General features: G+C 32.3%; 4 protein-coding genes across 4 annotated transcripts; 3 read left to right on the plus strand and 1 right to left on the minus strand.

Moving 5' to 3' along the window:
• Window positions 1-9011: 9011 nt before the first annotated feature.
• LOC106770004 lies at window positions 9012-9353 on the minus strand. The gene has a single exon (XM_014655824.1). The coding sequence runs from the start codon at window positions 9351-9353 to the stop codon at window positions 9012-9014; it is 342 nt and encodes a 113-aa protein (XP_014511310.1).
• Window positions 9354-13564: 4211 nt separating this feature from the next.
• On the plus strand, window positions 13565-14295 carry LOC111242236 (pierisin-like). Its single transcript, XM_022784529.1, has 2 exons — window positions 13565-14147; window positions 14264-14295. The coding sequence occupies exons 1-2, from the start codon at window positions 13565-13567 to the stop codon at window positions 14293-14295; spliced, it is 615 nt and encodes a 204-aa protein (XP_022640250.1).
• LOC106770005 (albumin-2-like) lies at window positions 13623-15395 on the plus strand. Its single transcript, XM_014655826.2, has 2 exons — window positions 13623-14163; window positions 14264-15395. Exon 2 carries the CDS (start codon window positions 14421-14423, stop codon window positions 15246-15248), a length of 828 nt encoding a protein of 275 aa, XP_014511312.2. The 5' UTR covers window positions 13623-14163; window positions 14264-14420; the 3' UTR covers window positions 15249-15395.
• A 7393-nt stretch (window positions 15396-22788) lies between these two features.
• LOC106771524 (albumin-2-like) lies at window positions 22789-23806 on the plus strand. The gene has a single exon (XM_014657519.2). The coding sequence runs from the start codon at window positions 22886-22888 to the stop codon at window positions 23573-23575; it is 690 nt and encodes a 229-aa protein (XP_014513005.1). The 5' UTR covers window positions 22789-22885; the 3' UTR covers window positions 23576-23806.
• The last annotated feature ends 501 nt before the right edge of the window (window positions 23807-24307 follow it).

A 24307-nucleotide genomic window follows, 5' to 3' on the forward strand; every position in this document is an offset into this window, starting at 1 on the left:
GAGAGGAGCTCCAAATTTCAAAGCGGCAAGGACCTTCATTCTCGGGATTCCGAACAATCAGCAGCTTGGAGGCAGAAGGCGACGGAACCATGGCGAAGACTCCGCTCAATTCGATCGGAAAGGGAGCCCAGTGAAACGCAACGGTGTCGTCGCTTTGTCTGAGCAGGGAAGCGGAGAGGATGGACTTCTTCCTCTTATTGGTCAAAAGGTTGGGTTGACTAACGCAGAACATTGCCTGCGAAGCCAAGCCTGCCATGCAAAACGAAACAAAAATGGTGAGCACTGGGAAGTGAAGTGAAACGTGAAGGGGATTGGTGTGGACGAAACTGACCGACGCGGGAGTTGAAGAGCCATGCCTTGTCGACGGAGGGGATGGCGGTGAATTGGTGGAGCAGGTCGGAGTGAAAGGCGTATTCCTGCTCCGTGGCTTGGTTTTCGTCATCCATTGATGAAAGTGGTGAAAACGAAAACCTTCTTCTGCAGTAGATTGAAGCAAATAGAATGAAGGAATGAATGAATGAATAACAAAATGGATGATTAGGGAAGAAAATGTTACGCAGTAAGGGGAAGCGTTGTTGGAGTTGGAGTGATGAGCGTTGAGAATGAACAAATTGGATTGCGATTAAGATTAGAAAGATAAAGTGGGGAAAACAAAGATGGTGCTACTCTTCCATACCAATTACAGACGCTGGTTGTTCTACCAACATGCTGCATATCTTAACACAGATTTTTTATCAACACGCAAATGTGATTTCTTCGTATCTTTGCTCTTGCCTCTCCCCTTGTTTGATTTTTTCTTTTCATCACCAGAAATATGTTGAATCTTCAAGGCTTGGTCATCACGTTTCTTTCTTCCATTTCTTCGCATTTCATGAGCTTCAAACGCGCTTTGCAGTTCTTCAATCCTAAGCTTCTCCAAATCTCTGGTTTCTTCAATGGTTATGACAAGATGATCAAATGCAGCAGGCATTGATCACAAAATCTTTTCCATTATCATTGCATATGTAATTTTGTCCCCGCAAGCTCTCATCTAATTTGCCACTATTATCACGCTGCTGAAAAACTCGCTTACTTTATCATTGTCTTCCATCTTCATGTCTTCGTATTGTCTCTTTAAGGCTTGCAACCGAACCTTCTTGACCTTTTCTCCTCCAGAATGGCGATGCACAAGGATGTTCCATGCCTCCCTTGCTGTCACATCACAGCATGCTGAATCTTTTCGAAGTTTGCATCGTCCACACATTGGTGTATTATCAATAGTGCTATGTGGTCTTTTTCCTTTGAGTCTTTCTTTTGATCTTCCTTCCCAGAAGAGTTAACCATTGAATTTCCTTCGACCACATTGCTGATCTTGATCTTCTGTACGTGAATGTATGTGAAAAACCACTCGCATTTGGATACTCCAACGGCTCCAGTTTTTATCTGAGTATTGGATAGTGCAGCGTTGATAACTCCGCCGTTATCACAAGTTTCTTTAAACTCAAGAACGTCTGAAACTGACACTTTCTTGGTCAGACGCACTGTCCCAAGGCAATCCTCCGTTCCCGGTTTTGTAACCTATGCTCCATGATACCACTATTAGAATGTAAAGATCAGAGAAAGTAAGAAAGATGATGAATATATTCTGAATATGCAACTTGTTATTAAAACAGAGAGCGTGTACATATATATAACAAAGTTTCTGTTATACTGATACAAAATATCAAAACTAACTAATCCTAACTGTCAACATGACAGTTTACACTAACTACTAAGAGAGAGAGAGAGATATAAGACACATGAAGGCTTCTGAATTATCTTCCAATAGTTTTAAGTTAGACAATGAGTTTCTAGTTTTGCAACTTATCGAGTTTATGTGATAACGCAAACAGCAAACGGTTTATATATATCACATTAATGTATTGGAAGCTGATATAAGAGTGCAGAAGACAAGAAGCTCATAACATTTGTTTATGTAATGACAAAAGGACATGCACAATTTACATAACATCTTCTTACGTGTTTCAATTTAGTGGCTTTTAAGGTTACGTGTTACCCCGAAGCCAACAGAAATAACTTATTAAGTTTGAATACCTATTCATATTTATAAGCTAGGTTAAATAAAGAAATAAATTAATTACATTATTTTAACGTGTGAACGTGAATGGAAAAGATAGATGTGATGAAATTTATGAATGTCAATATGAATAAAAAAGACGAATGGGAGAGATTTATATAGAAAGTGGAAAAGAAACTCTAGATTAATAATCCACGGTTCTTTTGTATTTTTATGATATGCAACGGTTTGAAATTTATTTTAAGGTTACGATGTTAGTCTCTCTGCACTTTTTATTCTGTATCCAGAGTGGGCAATGGTTTAGTCTTTGTGTTCATTTTTTTTGTTGAGGCTCATGATGTTAGTTTTCTTGCATCCTAATAAGCTCATAATGTTAGGTTTCTTGCATCCCTAATGTATGCGACTATCATATTTTTTTTTAAAAGGGTTATAACACTCCACAATGCTCTACTATATTAATTAATTAATTTTTTGTTGATAAAAAAAATTATGATTCCTATTCATTGTGATAAATGAACACGATTATTATGTTATCAGCAACAATAGGCACGAATTCATGACATATAAAGTAGTGACTATTAAACCCATATTAACTTAAATAAGTATAAATATCAAAATTTTTAGCATTTTGCATTGTGTTAGAGTTGATTCTATTAAGGTCTAATATTAAACGGACTTCACTTCGACACAAATAAAAATATTTTTTTATTAAAAAATTAAAATAAATTCACATAATGTTTTGTTTTTCAGAAAAAAAAAACATTTTTTCATGTTAGAGTAAACTAAATAAACCTTAAGAATTTTAAAATTTAGCCAACACAAAATTAAGGAGATTTGGCTGGCTTCAAATCCATCACTGGCTAGCGACGATACGCGATGGAGGAAGTGCATGGCACGACGAATGCACCTAGTTTGGATGCTCGCTTTTATGAAAGAGGAAGAGCAAAACCATTATCCCCTCTCGCATGTGTTAAAGAAGAAGAAAATAAATCGGAATACCACAAGCTTGACGACGTAGGTGGTGGTAAAGATGATGGCTTGGCTCAACGAAGATGGAGGGACATCAAAGGGATCTGTAGCTGAGATGCAAATAAATCGGAATACCACATGCAATTATCTAAGTTGAGATGGAAAAAATGGGAAAGATGAGGGTTGCCCTCACGAAATAGAAAAGAAGACGAGGGTTTTGAAAATACAGAAAAAGTGAAGTTTGAGTATGTAAAACGAGAAGAGAAATAAGCCTAGAGTAAGAGAGAGAAAAAAAATCTGTGTTTTGCAAAAAAAGAGAAAGTGAGTGGGAAATTTTTCACTCTTTTTATCGACAGATTCATCGATGGATTTTTCCATCAGTAGATGAAAATTATTATCGATAGATTTATCAAGTAAATAAAATATGTATTACCTACAGATTTATTGACGATTTTTTTTAAGAAATATAATGTCTTACTGACGATTTTATCAACAAATATTTTTGTCAATAAATAAAATATGTATTACCGACAGACATATTCAATGATAGTTAAAACTTAAAAGTTTATCAATAAAATCTATCAGTGATTCAAATTTATTGATTTATTTTCGTCGGTAAAATTTCAATTTCAACGATAATTTCAAAAAATTTATTGTGGTATCGTGGTCCCATGCAAAAGGCAACGAAGTTGGTAGGTAGTAACTGATCAAGTTCCTGTATTAAGATTATCATATATCCATAAAAAGTAAAATGATGTGATTGTTGTTATTGAAGAATAATGAAAAAGATTATTACGTTGCAAATACTAGAAGAGAAGAAGGAAAAAAAAGGAGGAAGAGAAAAAAATAAGGTAAACATGAACTTTTATTCTTCACATAAGAGAAGATTGTTTATTGGAAGAAATCGATAAAAGCTTGAGACCTTTCAGAAGATATGATTTTTTTAACTTCGGTTAAGTTTTAAAGGTGTATTTCAAAACCTCATGGAAATATTTTAGACTTATTTCAAAATCTTTGTAATATCTTTTGGCTCTCTGTTTTAGAACCTTAGATTGTTTGTTTTGGGGTCATATTTATTTAAGAATTTTTGGCTCTCTTTTAGCATACATTCATGGAATATTTAGTTCATAGATTTCTTGATCCTTATCCTTGGCTTGGTGTCCCAACGTTGATGTAAACAATTTGTTACTTTGAGTTCGAATTAAGATTTTTGTCCTTTGCATTTCTACCTTTTCTCAACATCTACGTAAAAAGAATAATAGATTCGTTAATTATGTTGTGGTAAAGTTCGCCAATAATAAATTTTTCTTTTAGAATTTGTTAGCAAATATGTTAATGATTGAATTTTTTGAAAATTTGTCAATAATTGAATTTTAAAAATTTATCAATACTTATGTCGACAAAATCAACATCAATTTTTTTGTCAAATTTAATAACATGTTCAAAATTATATAACAATTTGTGAAAATAAGAAGAGGAGAAAAATGAGGAAAATAAAGAAAAGAAGATAGCAACCACAATGAAAATGATATCAGTAATGACAACAACAATAAAAAAATATGAGAAATAGGAGCCATAGGCAATCATATATGACAAATGTGACAATGATAGCGATAATCCCCTATAACCCACAAACGTACGACGACGATAATGAAAGAGAATGAAAAGAAAAATTAAATTATGATATTTATCTACAAATTTTATTAATGAAAAAAAAATTAATAAATAAGATTGTTCATATAATTTTTAGATTATTTTATAATTACTTTTATACATGACATTCTCCTTTATTTGATAAATAGCTTCGTTCATCCTATTATTATTATATATATATATATATATATATATATATATATATATATATATATATATATATATATATATATATATATATATATATATATATATATATACCTTTTGTATGTTATAATGATTGAGACTACGAAGAGATTAAGGTTTAAGGGATGAACCACACTTAATTTGAAAAGCTAAGAAATTGGACCACAAACAAATGTTATCACGTTTTAGAATTCGTAGTTTGATTCAATTACGATCTTATCACAAAGGAAACAACCGGACAAAAATTGAACGCTGGTCCCAAACACGTGAAAAAAATACACAAAATATAAAATTATATATATTTTCTGTAATTAAATGTTTTATAAAAAAAAAACGGCACAAGTTTGTTTACGTGTTCGAATTTAGTAGCTTTTATGGTTACATGTTAACCCTCTCTTTAGCCTTATCTCCAAGCCCCGACAACCATTAAAAATATCCAAATTTTTTAAAACGTTTTCCCTTTATTTAAGGAAATACTAATAAAACAAACTATGATATAGAATTGTGTAGTTGCGTGTAAATTAACATGTTTGTGGTTTATGTAGAAACTTTAGATACGGAGTAATTGAAAAGAGAATATCTGTTGTTTAATTGAAAGAAACATGATGTTTTATAGTCTCTACAACAATTGAATATGAAACAGACTTTGAAATAGAATGAAAGAGTGTCATAAATTACGGTCACAAATCACGATATTGTCACTGACTTTCTTAACATTTAGACTTATTCTAAAACAAAAAATCACTAACTACTTTGACTATCATTCCCTCCCTTAAGCTAATGCCTCTGCATTGAGCTTAGACTTCATCTGCACTAATTATTCCAAGCATTCCACATAGTTTTACAAATTGCTCCAACCTCAGTGGCTTTGTCATGATATCTGCAATTTGCTCTTTAGAGTTACAAAAACTCAATTTCAAAGTTCCATTGTTTACCAAATCTCTGAGAAAATGAAACATCACTTCAATATGTTTGTTTCGACCATGTAAAACAGAATTTTTAAGACAATTGGATAATAGAATTATTGTCACAAAAGATTTTTGTGCTTCCTTGTTCAGTAGTTCCAAGTTGCTTCAAAATTCCTAAACCAAATGCATTGGCAGGCACATAACACTGCATCAATGTATTCAGCTTCTGTGGTTAACAGACTCACAACTAGTTTTTTTTTTATGTCCATGAAATTGCTCGAGATCCCATAATGAACACATATCCTGAAGTGCTCTTTCGATCATCTAAATCTCCAGCATAGTTGCTATCTGTATAAGATTCAAGACCTATATTTCTACCACCCTTTTTGTATAGTATTCCAAAATCAATGGTTCCTTTTATGTACCTTAAGATTCTCTTTGCTGCAAGCCAGTGAGATGATTTTGGGTTAGCCATAAATCTACTTATCCTGCTTACTCTATAGGTTAGATCTGGTCGAGCAACACATCAAACTACCAACCACTTGTTTAAACATAGTAGTATTGACTCCTTCTCCTGCTTCATCCTTTGACAATTGTGTTCCTGGAACAATGGGGTTCTTCACGGGATTGCTACTTTCCATGCCAAACCTTTTAAGAATTTGTCAAGCATATATTCTTTGACATATAAATATTCCTGCTTTCTCATGTATAACTTCAATTCCCAAGAAATATTTCATTCGTCCCAAGTCAGACATATCAAATTCCTTCATCATTGAGTTTCTAAAGTTATCACACATAATCTTATTTCCTCCAGTAAAGATGAGATCATCTACATAGATGCTAACGATAAGTGTGTTACCTCCTTCGACTTTGGTAAACAATGTGTGTTCATTGGAACATTTCTCAAATCCTTCATGCACAAAATATGCTTCAATTTTGCTGTACCAAGCCCTTGGTGCTTGCTTAAGACCATATAACGCCTTTTTGAGTTTGTAAACCTTTTCTTCATTTCCCAATTTGATGAATCCTTCTGGTTGTTCAACGAAGACTTCTTCTTTAAGCTCTCCATGAAGAAAAGAACTTTTCACATCAAGTTGGAATATTTCCCATTCATGTTGAGCTGCGAGTGCAATAATTAAGTGTATAGTGTCGAGTCTAGCTACTGGTGCAAAGACTTCAGTATAGTTTATTCCATATCTTTGTGAATATCCTTTTGGCACCAATCGAGCTTTGTGCTTTTCTATTTCTCCATTTTGGTTGAGCTTGGTTTTGAAAATCCACTTGACTTCAATGGGTTTTACTCCTTTAGGCAGATCTGTTAACTCCCATGTGTTGTTTTTCTCTATAGCATTCATCTCATTCTTCATTGCTTCCTGCCATTTTTTATTTTTGTGAGCTTCTTCAAACGAATGTGGATAATCTTCACTTTCAGCCATCAACATCATGAGACTTTCATAATCCAAATCAGCACCAGTTATATAATTTGTCATCCATATTGGTTCTCTTCTGGTTCTTGTGGCCCTCCCTTGAATTGGACTGTCTTGACCAATATTAGTTTCTTCATTGGTGGGTGATTCGTCTTCTCGTAAGTCTTTGTCACCATCATCACGTGCAACGTCTTCTTCTTGCTCAATATTTGATCTTTCAAGAATGTTTCCTCTTCATATACTAAGACATCACTTTTCCTTTCTTCATTTGTTGTACCCAATTCCAACTTTTCTCTTCTTCAAACACCACATCTCTGCTTATAATAATTTTCTTGGAAACAAGATCATACAATCTATATGCTTTTGATTCATCACTGATTCCAAAGAAAACACACATCTTACTCTTATCTTCAAGTTTAGTTCTTCGTTGATCTGGTATATGAACATGAGGTACACACCCGAAAATGCGAAAGTATGCCACCGTAGGCTACACACCACTCCATGCTTCTTCCAAGGTTTTATTCTCTAAGGCTGATGTTGGACTTCAATTCTGAACATGTACACACCATTTCACAGCTTTTGGCCAGAATATCTTTGGGACTTGTTTGTCTTTTAACACAGCCCTTACGCCATTCAAGATCGTTCTATTTTTTCTTTCCGCAACTCTGTTTTGTTGAGGAGTATAAGCTGTTGTTAGTTGCCTTTTAATGCCTTGACTTTTGCAGAATTCTTCAAACTCAAGTGAGGTGAACTCACCTCCCCGATCTGTGCGTAAACAACTAATATGTTCGTCAGCCTCCTTTTCAACACGTATTTTAAAATTCTTGAAATGTTGGAATGCTTCAGATTTCTCATGTAAGAGATAAACCCAAGCTTTTCGTGAAAAATCATCTATAAAGCTTAGGATGTATCTTTTGTTGCTGTTTGAAGAAGGCTTTAGAGGACCACAAATATCAGCATGCACAAGTTGTAGTTTCCTTGATGCTCTCCACATACCTTGCTTTGGGATTGATTGTCGATATTGTTTTCTAACCAAACAGGTGATGTAGGTTTTTGTTGATGACTTCAGAGTTGGTAAACCTGTTACCAAATGCTTTTGTGAAAGAACATTGAGTCCCTTGTGATTAAGATGTCCAAACCGATAATGCCATAGGTGTGTTGCCTTGTCAGTTTCTAACTCTGATTGAAGACACCTGATTTCTTTTAGTGCTGAGGTGGCAAAGACATAAAACATTCTATTGCCACTCATCTCAGTTTGCATGATTAATCCCCTATCAGAATGAAAAGCTTTACAAGCTTCATTTTGAAATAAGATTGTCAATCCTTTTTCTTGAAGTTATCCTAAGCTAAGCAAATTGTTCTTAAGCTCAGGAACAAAGTAAACATCAGAAATAACTTGAGTAATACCATCAACTTGCATTCTTACATTTCCTTTTCCTACGACCTTCATTTTCATGTTATTTCCCAATTTTACAGTATGGGAAATACCTTCTTCCAAAGTAGAAAAACAATCTTTATTTCCCGTTATGTGGTTGCTGCATCTAGAGTCCAAGAACCAAACCTCCTTTTGTTCAGTTTGATGCATCTCCATGTGCGACATCAACAATAGTTCCTCTTCTGAATCCATCCCTGCATAGTTTACTTTTTTTCCCATTCGGGACATTCATATTGGAAGTGTCATAGTTTATGACACTTAAAGCATTCAATGGTTGCTTTGTTCAAGATTCATCTTCCCCGTCCTCTTCCTCGTCCACCCCTGAAAGAAGTTCTTCCTCCTCTTCCTTGTCCAAAACTTTCATCTTAGGAAATCTTCTATACTTGTTCCTCTACTGGGTGTTCCTGCATCCTTTGTTCATGAACAAGAAGACTTGCATAGAGTTCGTCGAGAGTTAGATTGCTTAAATCGTTCGACTCCTCTATTGAACATACAATATAATTGTATTTAGGAGTCAATGATCTAAGAATCTTACTGACCACCATACTTTGCTCCATGTTTTCACCATTCGATTTCATCTTTTTCACCATGCTAAGGGTTATGCCAAGAAAAGTATCCACCTTCTCCCCTTCTTTCATGGTAAGTAATTCAAGCTCTCTTCTAAGAGCTTGAAGTTGTGCTCTTTTTACCTTTGTAGAGCCCTGGTACTTCTGCTGCATGGATACCCAGATGGCTTTCAATGTCTCCTTGTTAAGAATTGTCTCCAGAATATCTTTATCAATAGCCTAAAATAGGAAATTCTTAACCTTTAAATCCTTGAGCTTAGCATCACCCACACTCTTCTTCTCCACATCACTTGTTGGTGTTATCACTGGTTTTTTTCTGACATTTGGTTTGTAACTCACACACTCTTCACTTAGGTTATCAAGCCCCTTGCGGAGCTCTGATACCAGATGTAGAAACTTTAGATATGTAACGGGAGTAATTGAAGAAAGAATATCTGTTATTTAATTGAAAGAAATGTGAGGTTTTATAACTTCTGTACAACGACTGAATATAAAACAGAATGAAAGAGTGCCACAAATTGCGGTCACAAATCACAAACTGACTCTCTTAACCTTCGGACTTATTCTAAAACAAAAAATCACTAACTACTTTGACTATCAGTTTATTGGTCTCCCTTTCAACTTGAGAATAATATGTAACAGAAAAAAGTATGGCTAAGAGATCATGTAACACATTTGTCACATGGTTTATGAATTAATAAGTGTAGTCATCGTAGTTTCCAATAATGAGTAAGGAAAGAAATAATGAAAGTCTCTTCTCTTCCTGCCGACATAATTGGTGCTTCAATTTTAATTTATAATGTTTTTCGCTCATAAAACAAAAAGTAAATAGGAACGGTGAAATCAAGGTATAACTTGTTTTAAAGTGAATAAATGATAAACGCTTTTTCATTTAAGCGTCTTCTATATAATAGAAAACATAAAGAAGTTAGGATTTAACCAGGACTTATTAAGAAAAATATTAGATTATTGTGACGTGGGTCACCATACACCACAAAATAATGGTTTTGAAACCCTTATATGAGGGAATGAGCTTCTGCATTCAGAATACACCACAAAATAACAACACAGAAAGAAAAATTAAGAGATAACAAGGTGTGAGTAAGCTGTGTGGGTTTTTGTGTGTGCACTTCTCACACATAGTAAAAACCAAAGAAACCAGTATAGAGAGTGTTTATAGTAAGATTAGACACAGATCCTATGTTTATTTAGTTAAATATCTCGAGTGAATATTTTCTGTTGTAATCCACTCTAAGAATGAGAGAATATTTTCTATAAATTTTTGGAAGTTTCAAAAGGAGTTTTGTTGGTATCATTAATTATTGTTAGTGGAAGATTTCTCTGGATGAGTTCCGTGAGTTTTTTTTTTTTTATATCAGAGTTTTTTCATGCTAAAAGTTCCCAATCCTCCTAATTTATCCTTTCTTTGTTTTTGTGTTTCATATTATTTATTGAACGAAGATTTAATTTGAGATTATTATTTTCGCTTATTATTTGTAATTTTTTCATTTTCTCAACAATGGTATCTGAGTTCAAGAGCTTTGGTTTATGATCTATAGATGGAAAATAGTGATGGTGTCGAATAATGACCAAATTGGATTCTACCAATTATTTAATATGAAAATCTCGTTTGGAAGATTGTTATTTTGCAAAGACTTGTATAATTCTACTAAGGATTAGGATGTCAAACTAGTAGATAAATCCGACAGAGATTGGAAGAAAATAAACTATAATACTATTGGTAAGCAAAAACAACATATAACATTATGTGTTTAATGTTCAATCACTAAATAGCCTACGTTAAAAATGATCAATGACATTTTTGTAAATAAATATAATTACAGGACGTCACTTAGAATTGTAATTCGACGTAATATTAGTATAAAAAAAAAAAATAATAAAAAAGGGAACCACCTTTGGCTTCTGGGATGAAGAAGAAAACGTCAAAGCCCCAACGAATTGGATGTAAGATTAATGCTATGATAACAACACACAATTAATGCTCCCAACCACTCCAATGCCCATCACCTTAAATAAAAAGGGAGTGACCTTTGGCTTCTGGATGGGAAATAAAACGTTGAAGTCCCCAAGTTGTTCGATCTTGTTGGATTAAAAAAAAAAATTAAAAAGAGATAACTCTTTGTCTTTTTGGCTGACTAATAATACATCGAATACCCATAAAATTCGACGTAATATTGGTGGTTTAAAAGAAAAAAGAAAAAAGAATTAAAAATGGAGTAACTCTTTGGCTTTTGGTTGACAAATAATATGTCGAATCCCCATAGGATTCGACGTAAAAAGAAAAAAAAGAAAAAAGGAATTAAAAAGGGAGTAACACTTTGGCTTTTAGCTGACAAATAATTCGTCAAATCCACTTAGAATTCGATGTGTTATTGGTGGTTTAAAAGAAAAAAAATGAATAAAAGAATGACGCACTGATTTAAATATTTAAATAAAACGTCAAATACTCTAGTATTAGATGTCAAAAGGTTAGTGAATTTAATAAAAATTTAAGCGGGAGATTGAAAATTCATTCACTTTGTCTTAGTGCGCGAAACCATCTTCTCTGCTCAAATTTTTTTCTCGAACTAAGTTTGACAACCATCACATGTAATCTTTCTTTCATTTGATACAAATGCATGTTAATTAACTACTTTATGTATGATTTTTGTTTGCTTTGACTGGTTATTTTCGTAACTTTGTCCTTCATAGACGCATTCTGTTTTCTCTCACTGATGACAACACTTTATTCCGGTGAACCTACCTTTTGAAGGTTAGTTTTCATTTTCGTTTTGAAGAACTTATTTGTTGTTTTTTTTATTGAACTTGCTTGTTGTTGTTTGATTGAACTTGTTTGTTGTTGTTTGATCGAACTTGTTTGTTGTTGGTTATTGTTGTTGATACTATACTACACATTCATAGTTCATGCTTTATAAAATACCAAAAACTGAAGTCTATTATTTTTATGCTTTTCAAGATGCGTAGAGTTGTAAAAAAGCATCACAATTAATTAAAAAAAACAAAAAAAAATTGATTAACTTTGTATATTGACAAAATTCAACATTAATTTAATGTTGAATTTTTACAAAATTCAAAATTAATTTAGTGTCAAATTTTTTAAATTCGACGTCAATTTAACGTCTCTTGATATGACGTCGGTCTCGAATTCAACGTGAAAAATTGAAAAACAACGATGTTAAACGATATTTTTTACTAGTGTTCATCTATTTATCACCATCATGTATAATGTGAGACTCTAGCTTATTACAACTTGTGGAAAAGATTAGGTAAGTTGTTTCTAAATTCCTTGAATAAGGCATTCCTTGTTCATAAGCTAATAAACTTGAAATACAGGATGTAAATCGACCCTTAACCTTTTCCGGAAGAGCCGTGAACAATGATTCAAAAATCTATTTTTTTTATTTGTTTATAATTCAACAGTAATTTTATGTTATTTCTATAAAGATATAACATTCCTGTTGATTTCTTGTTTCTTAAAATTGAAATATAAGAGGTGTATAGTATTAAAATAGATTAATCATACTATAAACATCGTCAAACATATTCTTTGAATTGACAGTCGCGAGCAATTGGTCGAACAGTCACCTTATTTAAGAATTACTTCTAATCCTAATTAATTTAAAAAATATGATTATAATCAATTGAATCGTGAATTAGCTGTCGTTAATTTAAAATTTATTCTAAAATTTATAAATATAAATTTAAAATAAAAAGATAAATAATTGTATTTAATATATATTGATTGTTTAAACCATCATATCTTTACTAATTTTGACATCAAATTATTTTGTTAGATAACTTTTCATTTGACTGAACAAAAATATGGAACAAATGATGACAAAGATAGGTATTTAGATTTTGAGAATTGACTTTGATCTTATAACTGAAACAACAATAGGCAATACAAAATATTATCTATTACAGTTAATTTTTTCTTATTTAATTCCATGAATTATTTTCTTATTTATGTCATTCATAAATAAATATGTAGTGAATTGTATGAATTTGCTTCTATGATATAGAATTGTGTAGTTGCATGTAAATTAACATGTTTGTCGTTTATTGTGGTCTCCCTTTCAACTTGAGAACAATATCTAACAAAAAAAAAGTATGGCTAAGAGATCATGTAACACATTTGTCACATGGTTTATGAATTAATAAGTGTGGTCATCGTAGTTTCCAATAATGAGTAAGGAAAGAAATAAGCTAAAGATCGAAGTCCATGACAGTATAAATAGGTGCCTCGGAGAGGAAGGTAAGCATCCCGAAATCAAATCATATCTCTCTCTTCTACTCCATTTATATCTACCATATTCATCCTTTTCTTAAGTTTCTGAAGAAAGATGTCAATCCCTCCACCCAATGATCCATCCAGAGGATGTTCCTCGGAATTCTCACAGCCTCTAGGGCAACAAGATTTTGCTGAAGCTCGAAATTTGTTGGAGAATGTGAACCGAGTCAACGTTGTTCAAGGAAACTTGACAGGAGTTGAATACAGGACAGGTGACCTAGATCTTGATATCCGTCGGCCAGTGTATCGTTGGGACAGTAGGCCCTATCAAGAGATCTTTGCAAATGGGTTCCAAGCATGGCCACAGGGACAAACTCCCAACAACACTTACTATAATTTGCTTGATTTCATTGAACATGCAGGTGCCCCTCTTGATTCAAACAGGCCTCCAACTACAACACATGTCTTTGTCAGCACCACTCTCGATAATGCATGGCAACCAACCCCTTCTACCCAAGTCCTCCCACCAGGCTCTCAGATTCAATTTTATCGCTATGAAATATATGCTCCCGGTGACATTTGGGTTGCTGTCACCCTTCGGGATAGATACTCATACGTTTCTCAAGCTGAAGTTTGCTTTGTTGGAGGCATTGCTCCTCAGTACATTCGATCTTGTCTCATATTCACAGCAACACGTGAACCCGGATCAAGGTTTGAAATTGGAATATTACATATTTCTCTTGGTTTTTTTATAATCAAAAACTCATCTTATCTATCAGTAACAGTAATAACTATTAATTATATTGTGCAGGTATCCGAGATTACGGAGAGAAACAAGATTGATCATAAACAGGAATTTCAATCCAGTGTCCGCTCCTTACAATCAAGTAGTAATTTATATCCCTGTTTACTACTACAGAGATGAGGACGGTACAAACAGATACCTGCCGGAAGAAACTTATCCATCTATGAGAGAGAAAAGACAGGCCTTGGAAGCTGATAACAATGCTGCTCTTGAGTGGTATACTACTAAAGTTGTAGAGGTACCAAGTTACATAGATTCTGCATTTCGTTCATCAAGAATAAATGAAGTTTATTTCTTCTTGAAAAATAAGTATGTGCGGGTCTATTACAATCCTGGAGACACAAAGGATAAGATTCTCACTGCTCCGCGTTTGATTTGTGATGGCTTTCCATCACTTTCTGATACGCCGTTTGGAGAATATGGAATAGACTGTGCCTTCGATACTGAAGCTAGCAATGCATATATCTTCTCCACCAATCTTTGTGCCTACATTGACTATGCTCCAGCAACTATGAATGACAAGATACTCTCTGGTCCTACGACAATTGCAGCCATGTTTCCTGTCTTGAAAAATACTGTGTTTGAGAATGGTATAGACTCTGCATTTAGGTCAACTAAAGGCAAAGAAGTTTACTTATTCAAGAACAATAAGTATGGTCGCATAGCTTATGATTCAAAGAAGCTCATTGGCACCATACGTAACATCGCTGATGGATTTCCTGTTCTTAAAGGTACCATCTTTGAAAGTGGAATTGATGCATGTTTTGCTACTCATAAGGAAGGTGAAGCTTATCTTTTCAAAGGAGAGATGTATGTAAGGATCCATTTCACCCCAGATAAAACTAATGACACTCTTGTGGGTGATGTGAAGCGTATCCTTGGTTTTTGGCCATCTCTTAAGGGTATTCTGCCTCGCGACAATAAAGGACTTGATACTCATTCTCACTCTGATCATGAAGAACCTTATCCTGATCAGCATGATGAGCTTTGATTATAAAACAAACAGATGTCATAATATGATAAGAATAAGGCTTCCATAGCCAATTTGCTTCCATTTCTTTCATGGTGTAAAATTAGGATTTGATGATGCTTGTTTGTAATAAGTGTGGATGTTTGTTTTCCGTTCTTGTATCTGTATAATGGCTTAATAATTAATACAAGTGTGTTGTTTGGTGTAACAAAGGATTTAAAACCTTTTTCCCTTTGAAAAATTTATATATTTTGGCAGTTATTTTTCAAATTCCAACAAATAAGAAAATCAAATGCGTCTACTCATATTTTTCCTCGGTGATTCAAAGAGAAAATATAAATTTAATATTTATATTAAATTTCCATCACATATATTATTAAACAAAAAAAAAAATGTGCGACTTGAAAATATCTTTCTGGTCTTCCTGACGACACCCTTGGTGCTTCAATTTTAATTTATAATGTTTTTCGCTCTGAAACAAAAAGTAATTAGGAACAGTGAAAGGAATGAGCTTTCGAATTCACAACCCATAATTAGAAAACAACATAGAGAGAAAATCAATTAACAATTGCTATTATTTTATCACTTTTATTAATGACCATCTAAAAAATCACTTTTATTAATATCTCTTATACCTATTTCATGTCAGCATGTGTATTTGTTATATATAAAAAATGGAAAGATTGTTAAAATAACATCATCTCAAAAATTTTTAAAATAAAGTAGTGTTTAATCATCTAGGACAATGTGTTAGAAGCGTCAAATGTTAATATCTTTATGTGCCTAAATGATACATAGCGTCTGATGTAATAAGAAGCGTTTAACGTATGCCTAATAAGCGTAAGCGTTATAGAATTCATAATAAAAGGTCGAATTGCTAAAATGTATAATAAAAAGTTAGACAGTTTAGTTGTCATATAACCTTGCTAAAAGCTAGATATCCTAAAAGTTTCAAAAGTTATTCAAACCAAACAAGTGCTAAACGTTAGTACTAGTGTGATGCCTAAATGTCTAGGTCGTCTAACACTTTATTACATGTATATTCAAGTACTCTTTTATATGTAGTGTTGTGCTTTTTTTTTTCTATGTAGATTACAACTTTATTCAAGAATATACTCAAAATCAAAAAAACGTTTAGAAACATGAAGGTATTCAAAGAATTTTTTTACACGTCTTTTGTTTGTTTCATCTGTACACAACACATTTGCTCTACAAGACATAACATGTAAGACCCAATATAAGATAAGTTGTTTTATTTCGTCTCGCAAGTGAGTTGGGCCCAAATAAAAAAACGAATCCTATGAAATTTAGAAATTTTATATTTCGACTGTCTATGATGAAATTAGGATTGATATGTTGTATATTATTCACCAATTTAAAGTTTTCTGATGTCTATGGATGAACCGAAATTTAAATACAAAATTAAATGATTTTATCAGTAAAAGATAAATAATTTCTTAATCTAAAATTTGATGAATAACTTATTTCAGAAAATTCTTTTACGTCAATTAGAAATTAAGAGTGTTGGATGTTTTTTCAATTTAAATATTAAAATTTATAAAAAAATATTTTTATAGGAGATTGAATTGAAATGTCCTTAATTATTATTATTCTTGTATAAAAAAAATTTGAATAAATTTTTTTATTTTCTTTATTATTGAAAGTGCTAAATCCCATTAGTGTTTTGTTTTTTTTTTTTAATCTTTGAATTGAAAATGAGTAAAAAAAGCTTTGTACATGTCCGGTCATGACGTATAGTCTTGTTACGTAAGTACTTATAATTCAGATTTGTGATTAAGAAACGGTAGCTTTTCTCATTCTCATCATTCATGACGTATAGTCTTCTCTCTTTTCGAACACATAATCTTTTCCTTTCTTAACCATTAAATTATCTGCTTGTAAAGAAATGAAACAAAACATGCAGAGAGTTTGAAATTAGTTATAGAGACAAAAAATGGAGATTATAAGAGATTAAAAAAAATATAAAATGTCAACCTTCTAATTAAATGAGATTAAAAAAAATATAGAAAAGTGAACGTGAAAATAATCTAAATTTCTTAGTAAATAAGAGAATCATAAAACATTCAAGAAGAAGAATAACAATAAAGTAATGAGAGATAACAAATTTTTTTGGCCTTGAAGTTGGGAGCTAATCTATTTCTTTTACTAATATTAGAAAGTAAGGATTTACCTTGAATGGTATGATCTGAAGAGTGTATAATGTGGATCTTATCTCCATTATGTGATAGTAATGATATCTGTATGATGGTGATAGTCTTGCTTGCATCTATATTTTCAAAAGTTGTTGAATGATGATTTTTCTCGTAAATTTTCTTATTAATCCGTGAGCTCTGGTGAATAAATGATGCTTGGTTTCCATTTAATTGTAGCAATACGTTTATATTATAGATTTTAAATTATTAGAATAATTTGTTAGCATGTGAGACAAATTATTCTAAGGCTGAATAAGAATTTAAAAATAAGAAAGACGTTAGATACTTTTACTGAACAGTGTCATAATTAAAGAGGGTCAAATTCTTTATTTTATTAGTTATTCTATAGTATATGATTTTATCGTGGGAATATTTCACCAAAAGCTACATATAATATTTTTTTTGTATTATTTTAATATTTCTATTTAATTGTTATATGAAATTTAGAAATTGTTGCAGATTTAAAATCTAATTAGGATACGTTAGAGCCATCTTGCTATTGACTTTATTTTGAGTTTACTGTCCTAGTACTTTTAGAATAAATGCTGAATTGTCAAAGCTCGATTTAGATTTTTTTTTTTATATAATTTTTATTCATGTTCACGTTTAATCCATTCATGGACTAAATAAAGATTTGTCAATTAAAATCATAATTTGCATTAGTTTGGTATGTATAGGTCCGTCATCTTATTTTCCTTAATCTTATTTTCCTTAATGAAACAAAAGATCTTAAATGGACTTTTAGTAGTTGCAACAATTTTTTTCTTGTTATATATATATATATATATATATATATATATATATATATATATATATTTTATATTTTTAATGATGTTTCAAGTTATTATTTATAATTACGAGTCTTGATACACTTTATTTTCTTTTAGACTATACTTCTTAAGTCTCGATACATCAATTTAAGAAACTAAAGTTTTGTTTAAGGAAATCTAAATAAAATATTGTATAGCTTTTAATGATTCTTCTGTCTTATTGTGTATAACTGGGATAATTTATATTTGATCTCGGTAGCTAAAAGGATTATTCCTTTTGCCCATGTAAGGTGATAGGTAAATTTGAATTTTTTCACTTTTCCTCTTTCGAGAAGTTACAAATATCTTGTCAAAACTTTCTAAGTCGTGCTAAGTATAGTGTTTGGTAAATGGATGTTACTCACCAATATTTTTACTCATAAGTCCTTGTTGAATCGGAGAGATATGTTTAAAGCGGTGCGTGAAGGACGACTCTTATCTACGATCCATATGAGGGACTAGTTTTGATATATGTTTATCATATGTATGTGTGGGATAAAAACCAGGATAGGTTCAATAGTTATGTGTAAGAGACGAGAAATGAATCATGTCTGAAGCTACGCAGACTCAAGTTCAATTGTTCCGATTATCTGGTTTTACAGATATAGTAAAAGAGAATAAAACAAATTTTAATACACTTAGGAATAAAATGAAATTCCGTAATAGACCAACGAATTATAATTATAGTCTCACAATGTTTTGGTAGAGATAATATGACCTTGTTGATACGCTAATGATATAATTGGATGTTTGAAGTGGGTAAGTAAGTTTATCTATAACTTAGGTTTCCTGTATTTTTTTTTAGCTCACCTTACTTGTGTGTTTATGATGAGCATATAACTTGTGATGTTATATGGGAGTAGATAATATTTTAGGTAAAGCTGGAAACATTTAGTGTGAAGATGTGTTGGGAAAATTTATGGAACTTTAAATTTATATTTAAATTTTTATGGTTTGTAATTTTAAGTAACTTTTTAATATTTGGTTTCTAATCCAATAACTACTCTTTAAACTTTGAAGTTATTATTTTGCAATGATATAAAATAGTGTCTTTAAAAATCTAAACGAATAATTTAGAAAAATTTTTGTGACACTCTGAGAAGGAGTGTTACATAACATAGCTTCTAATTGTACCATAAAGACTACACACCTAGAGAAAAATCAAAAGCTCTGCATAAAGAGGATGGATGAAGAACTTTTGATATCAAGACCAATATACGGTCATCACTTCCCTCTAAGTTATTTCTTTTAAGACTCATCTTTGAAAATATATTTTTACAAGTTTTTAAAAGTTCATTGTATTGATTTCATATCCTTTCTAATAGAGTTATCCTCTGTCTTAAAAGATTTTAAAAACACTTTGTTGTTTCAGAAATGAATTCAAACACTTATAAATTTAACTGAGTAGAGTTAAACGTTCTAGACAATTAGTCTAGTGATGATACCAAAAGTGGAGAAACTCGTCTAACTAGTTTGGTTAGTTTGTAAACCAGGAATGATTAAATTTGTTTTTAGTAGAGCTCTTTAAAAATTTTTAAAAGAAAACTAGACGAAACTCAGTTAGAGTGAATCGTTATAAAGTCAAGTGTGTTTTACTGTCTTTGAGTTTAAACAAATTTTCTATTCAACACTTTTTTTAAACCTAAGTGTTTAATTACTGTTGCAGAAGATAACTTCTACAAAGTAATATTAATTCGTCTACCATTACTTTCCTATGTTTCAAATATTAAACACTATATTCAAATTTCTTTTAGTGCTTTTTGTATTTCAAATATAACTTCCGGTCTATCATGGTGGTTATGCATAGCATGTTTAACTCCTACAATACAAAGTTGAGGAAGAGTGCCACAGTTACTTTACCTTATACCGTATAAAGTATATATATATATATATATATATATATATATATATATATATATATATATATATATATATTACACTCCAATGGCATATTGTTTTAAGTTAGACAACGAGTTTTGTAGTTTTGCTTTGTTTTTTTCTTAGGAAATTCGACCTCAATCTAATCCCTTCCTCACGTTTTAAAATTGCCATCTTTACCTCATTCTGGATTTTTTTATCACATTATTTAAAAATGTATCATTAACCTACGGAATAATATAATACAGACGTTTATGCGATATACACATATGAACTATGAAATTGTTATATTATGTAAATAATATTTAAAGTAATTGCCCACCCCTTGTTTTACTATTACTAAGCGTTTTGATCACATGGGATGTGAAAATATACTATTGCATTCCAGATGAACATTGGATTATTTGTTTCAATAGTTTCATATATAATATTGCTATGTAATAATTGATTATAAATTATTAATTAAACTATCATATCGTAGAAGCAATGGAGCACATTATTATTGAGTATAGATGTACCAATTAGCAGTTTTAGGTTTATTTATGTCGCTCTTTTCTATAACTTTATATATAACCATTCAAAGTTGTTTCCAATTGACTGTAAAACACGCTTAATTTGTAATACATATGAAATATGCTGTCGTGGAAGAATTGGACATTGTTGAGTTTGAATGAACTAGTATAATTTTTTTTTTCTGTTTTTATGTTTAAATAAGTTTCTTTAAACAATACCTAAGTGTTTAACTACTGTTACAAACTATCTATCCCTACACAATACTATTATTCGTCTACAATGATTTTACTATGTGTTTTGGATGGAAGGCCTAAGACACTGATCACCTGCCTAATGCGACGACGACGCAAACTCGATCTCTCTGATAAAGTGTTTGAGGATTCCTACCTTTTTACCCGAACGGTTGTAACCTACAAGTTAGCACTCCGACACTCAAGTCAACAAAATTACAGTGATAATACAGAAGTAATGAGTAAAAATCCAACCCCTTTACCTAACTGCTTACCCTCCTATTTATAGGCGTTGAATTTGGATATGGGCTATAACCGTCTGTGCGTAGTGGCCCATGATCCCCGTAAGATTCGCCCAACAGCGTAACTACCGGTAACGTGTCCTAATATCTCGCCGAAACTTTCGCACTTATCTCTACTCATCTTTTCTCAACTTCTCTTGAACCCCGATCACATCACTGGTGTATCCGATCACACTGTCGGTATGCCCGATCACACTGTCGGTATGCCCGATCCGACTAATCCACTCAGTCCTCCTATCATACGTAAGTGTCCACCTACACTACCAGTGAACCCGATCACACCGCCGGTGTGCCCGATCATACCACTCCATTATCATGCATAAGCGTCTGCTTACATCACCAGTGTGCCCGATCACACCATCGGTGTGCCCGAACATACTACCGGTGTGCCCGATCCTACCAATCCATTCGGTCCCCCTATCATACACTATGTTTCAAATATTAAACACAATTCAAACTTAGTGTTTTTCTATTTTTCAAATAGAACTTCCTCCGTATTAGTTCGTCTACCATGGTTGTTGTGATGCATATGATGTTTAACTGCTATAGTAAAAAATTGAAGAAGAGTGTCATAGTTAGACAATGAGAACTAACACATGGAAAAAAATAATACAGATGTTTATTAGATATACACATGTGATTAATATGATATTATATTATGTAAATAATATTTAAATTAATTGTCCACCTCGTGTTTTACTCTTACTAAGCATTTTGATCGAGGACTAATTATAATATAATTCCTCATGTAAAATGCATGGGACGTGAAATATACTGTTGCATTGCATATTAATGTTACAACATGTCATCACTTTATTGGTCTATTTGAATTTACGTTTAAAAAAATATTTAAAACGGACCAATCATAAACTATCAAATATGCGTTGTCAAAAAATTGTTAAAAAAATGTTGTTAAAATAAGTTTTTCCTAATAACATCCAAAAGGAAAAACTTCTTTTAACAACACTTTTTTAACAATTTTTTTGACAACGCATACGTGGCAGCTTGTGATTGGTCCATTTTAAATATCTTTTAAACATAAATTCAAATAGACCAATAAAATGATGACACGTATCCTGTTATCAAAAAAGTTATCAAAAAGTGTTGTCAAAATATCATTGAACCATCCAAAAATCTCAACACGTTTGTCATTTAAGATTACAATAATAAAGTTAGATGAAGCCAATAACAGAAAGGACGGATAACAGTGCAGAAACCAACAAGCTCATCCATAACATTTATTTATGCAATGACAAAAGCACGTGCAAAAGTTAGATAACATCTTCTTACATCTTTCAATTCAATTTAATGGCTTTTAAGGTTGAAAAACTTTTTAACAACTCTGTCATGACAACTTTAAGGTTGTGTTACCCCTCGCTTTAACGTTTTCCCCAAGTGCAAGCATAAAAAAATCTCAACACGTTTTCCATTTAATATTACAATAATAAAGTTAGATGAAGCCAATAACAGAAAGGACTGATAACATTTACAAGGCTGGTTTGTTTTGACATTATATATAAATATGATATTTGTCATGTGCTTTGCGTACAAAAAGTATATTCGAGGCAGTTTCCAATACTAAGTAAAGATTCTCACTCCAACAGTATAAATAGGGGCCATAGAGAGGAATGTAAGCATCCCTTAATCAAATCATATATCTCTCTTGCACTCTTTATATCTACCGTAGTCCCTCTTCTTCTTCTGTTAAGAAAAATGTCAAACCCTCCTTACATCAATGCTGCAATTCGTTCATCAAGAGATCATGAAGTGTATTTCTTCGCCAAGAACAAGTATGTGCGGTTGCATTACACTCCCGGAACATATGATGACAAGATTTTAACTAATCTCCGTTTGATTAGTGGTGCTTTTCCAAAACTTGCAGGAACGCCATTTGCAGACCCTGGAATGGACTGTGCCTTTGACACTGAAGCGACTCTAGCATACGTGTTCTCCGGCAACAAGTGTGCCTACATAGACTATGCTCCAGGTACAACAAATGACAAGATACTCGCAGGTCCTACCACTATTGCTCAAATGTTTCCTGTCCTCAGAAACACGGTGTTTGCGGAGGGCATAGACTCTGCATTTAGATCAACCAAAGGAAAAGAAGTTTACTTATTCAAGGGCAATAAGTATGTTCGCATAGCCTATGATTCGAAACAGCTTGTTGGCAGCATTCGCAACATCGCTGATGGGTTTCCTATTCTGAATGGTACCATCTTTGAAAGTGGAATCGATGCATGTTTTGCTTCTCATAAGGACTCTGAAGCTTACCTTTTCAAAGGAAACAAGTATGTGCGTATTCATTTCACCCCAGGTAAAACTGATGACACTCTTATCGGTGATGTCAGGCCTATCCTTGATGGTTGGCCCGTTCTTAGAGGCATTTTGCCTGTTAGCTAAACAAGCCTTCACTCTCATGCATCAACCACCTTAGCCTCCTCACAATCAATAAGGCTTTTATTTCCAACGTTTGTTTTCTTTCTCTTTAATGTAACATTAGGATTGGAAGCATGTTTCCTTTCTTAATGTAAAGTCTGAATGTTTGCCTTTCCTTTCCTGTACCTACTGCATGTTTCTTTCCTATCTTCATGTAATATGTGCACTTAATAGAAGTGGGTGGTTTTTAATTTATTAGAATGATTTTTATAGATTTAGTTCAATCTGTAAAATTATTTTTTACGACTTTATGGGTAAATCTTATGAAAACGTAAATATGCCTCTAATCTTTGCTACAAAAGGAAAGTGTCTGTAATCATATTCTCTATAACAGAATAAATAAACTAGGTTTTTGAGGAGAAACAAGCGATAATATTTCAAGGACTACAATTTATGGAAATGGTATTTGTGAGAAAATCATCAATTATGAAACTCTTTTTCTCAAACCCAATTTGCATTCAAAAATTCAACTTAAAATAACTTATTAAGTTTGAATACTTATTCATATTTCTAAGCTAGGTTAAATAAAGAAATAAATTAAGTACATTATTTTAACGTGTGAACGTGAATGGAAAAGAGTGATGTTATGAGATTTAAAATTTGTCAATGTGAATAAAAAAGACGAATGGGAGAGATTTATATAGAAAGTGGAAAAGAAACTTTAGATTAATAATCTACGGTTCTTTTGTATTGTAT

The sequence above is a fragment of the Vigna radiata genome, chromosome 8 (assembly GCF_000741045.1).
Source record: "Vigna radiata var. radiata cultivar VC1973A chromosome 8, Vradiata_ver6, whole genome shotgun sequence".
In the NCBI taxonomy this organism is placed as follows: Eukaryota; Viridiplantae; Streptophyta; class Magnoliopsida; order Fabales; family Fabaceae; genus Vigna; species Vigna radiata.

Coding starts and splice junctions, on each gene's coding strand:
- LOC111242236 (XM_022784529.1), top strand. CDS start 13,565: ATGTCAATCCCTCCACCCAATGATCCATCCAGAGGATGTTCCTCGGAA. Junction 14,148..14,263: donor TCTCATATTCACAGCAACAC/GTGAACCCGGAT, acceptor TATATTGTGCAG/GTATCCGAGATTACGGAGAG.
- LOC106771524 (XM_014657519.2), top strand. CDS start 22,886: ATGTCAAACCCTCCTTACATCAATGCTGCAATTCGTTCATCAAGAGAT.
- LOC106770005 (XM_014655826.2), top strand. CDS start 14,421: ATGAGAGAGAAAAGACAGGCCTTGGAAGCTGATAACAATGCTGCTCTT.
- LOC106770004 (XM_014655824.1), bottom strand. CDS start 9,353: ATGCAGCAGAAGTACCAGGGCTCTACAAAGGTAAAAAGAGCACAACTT.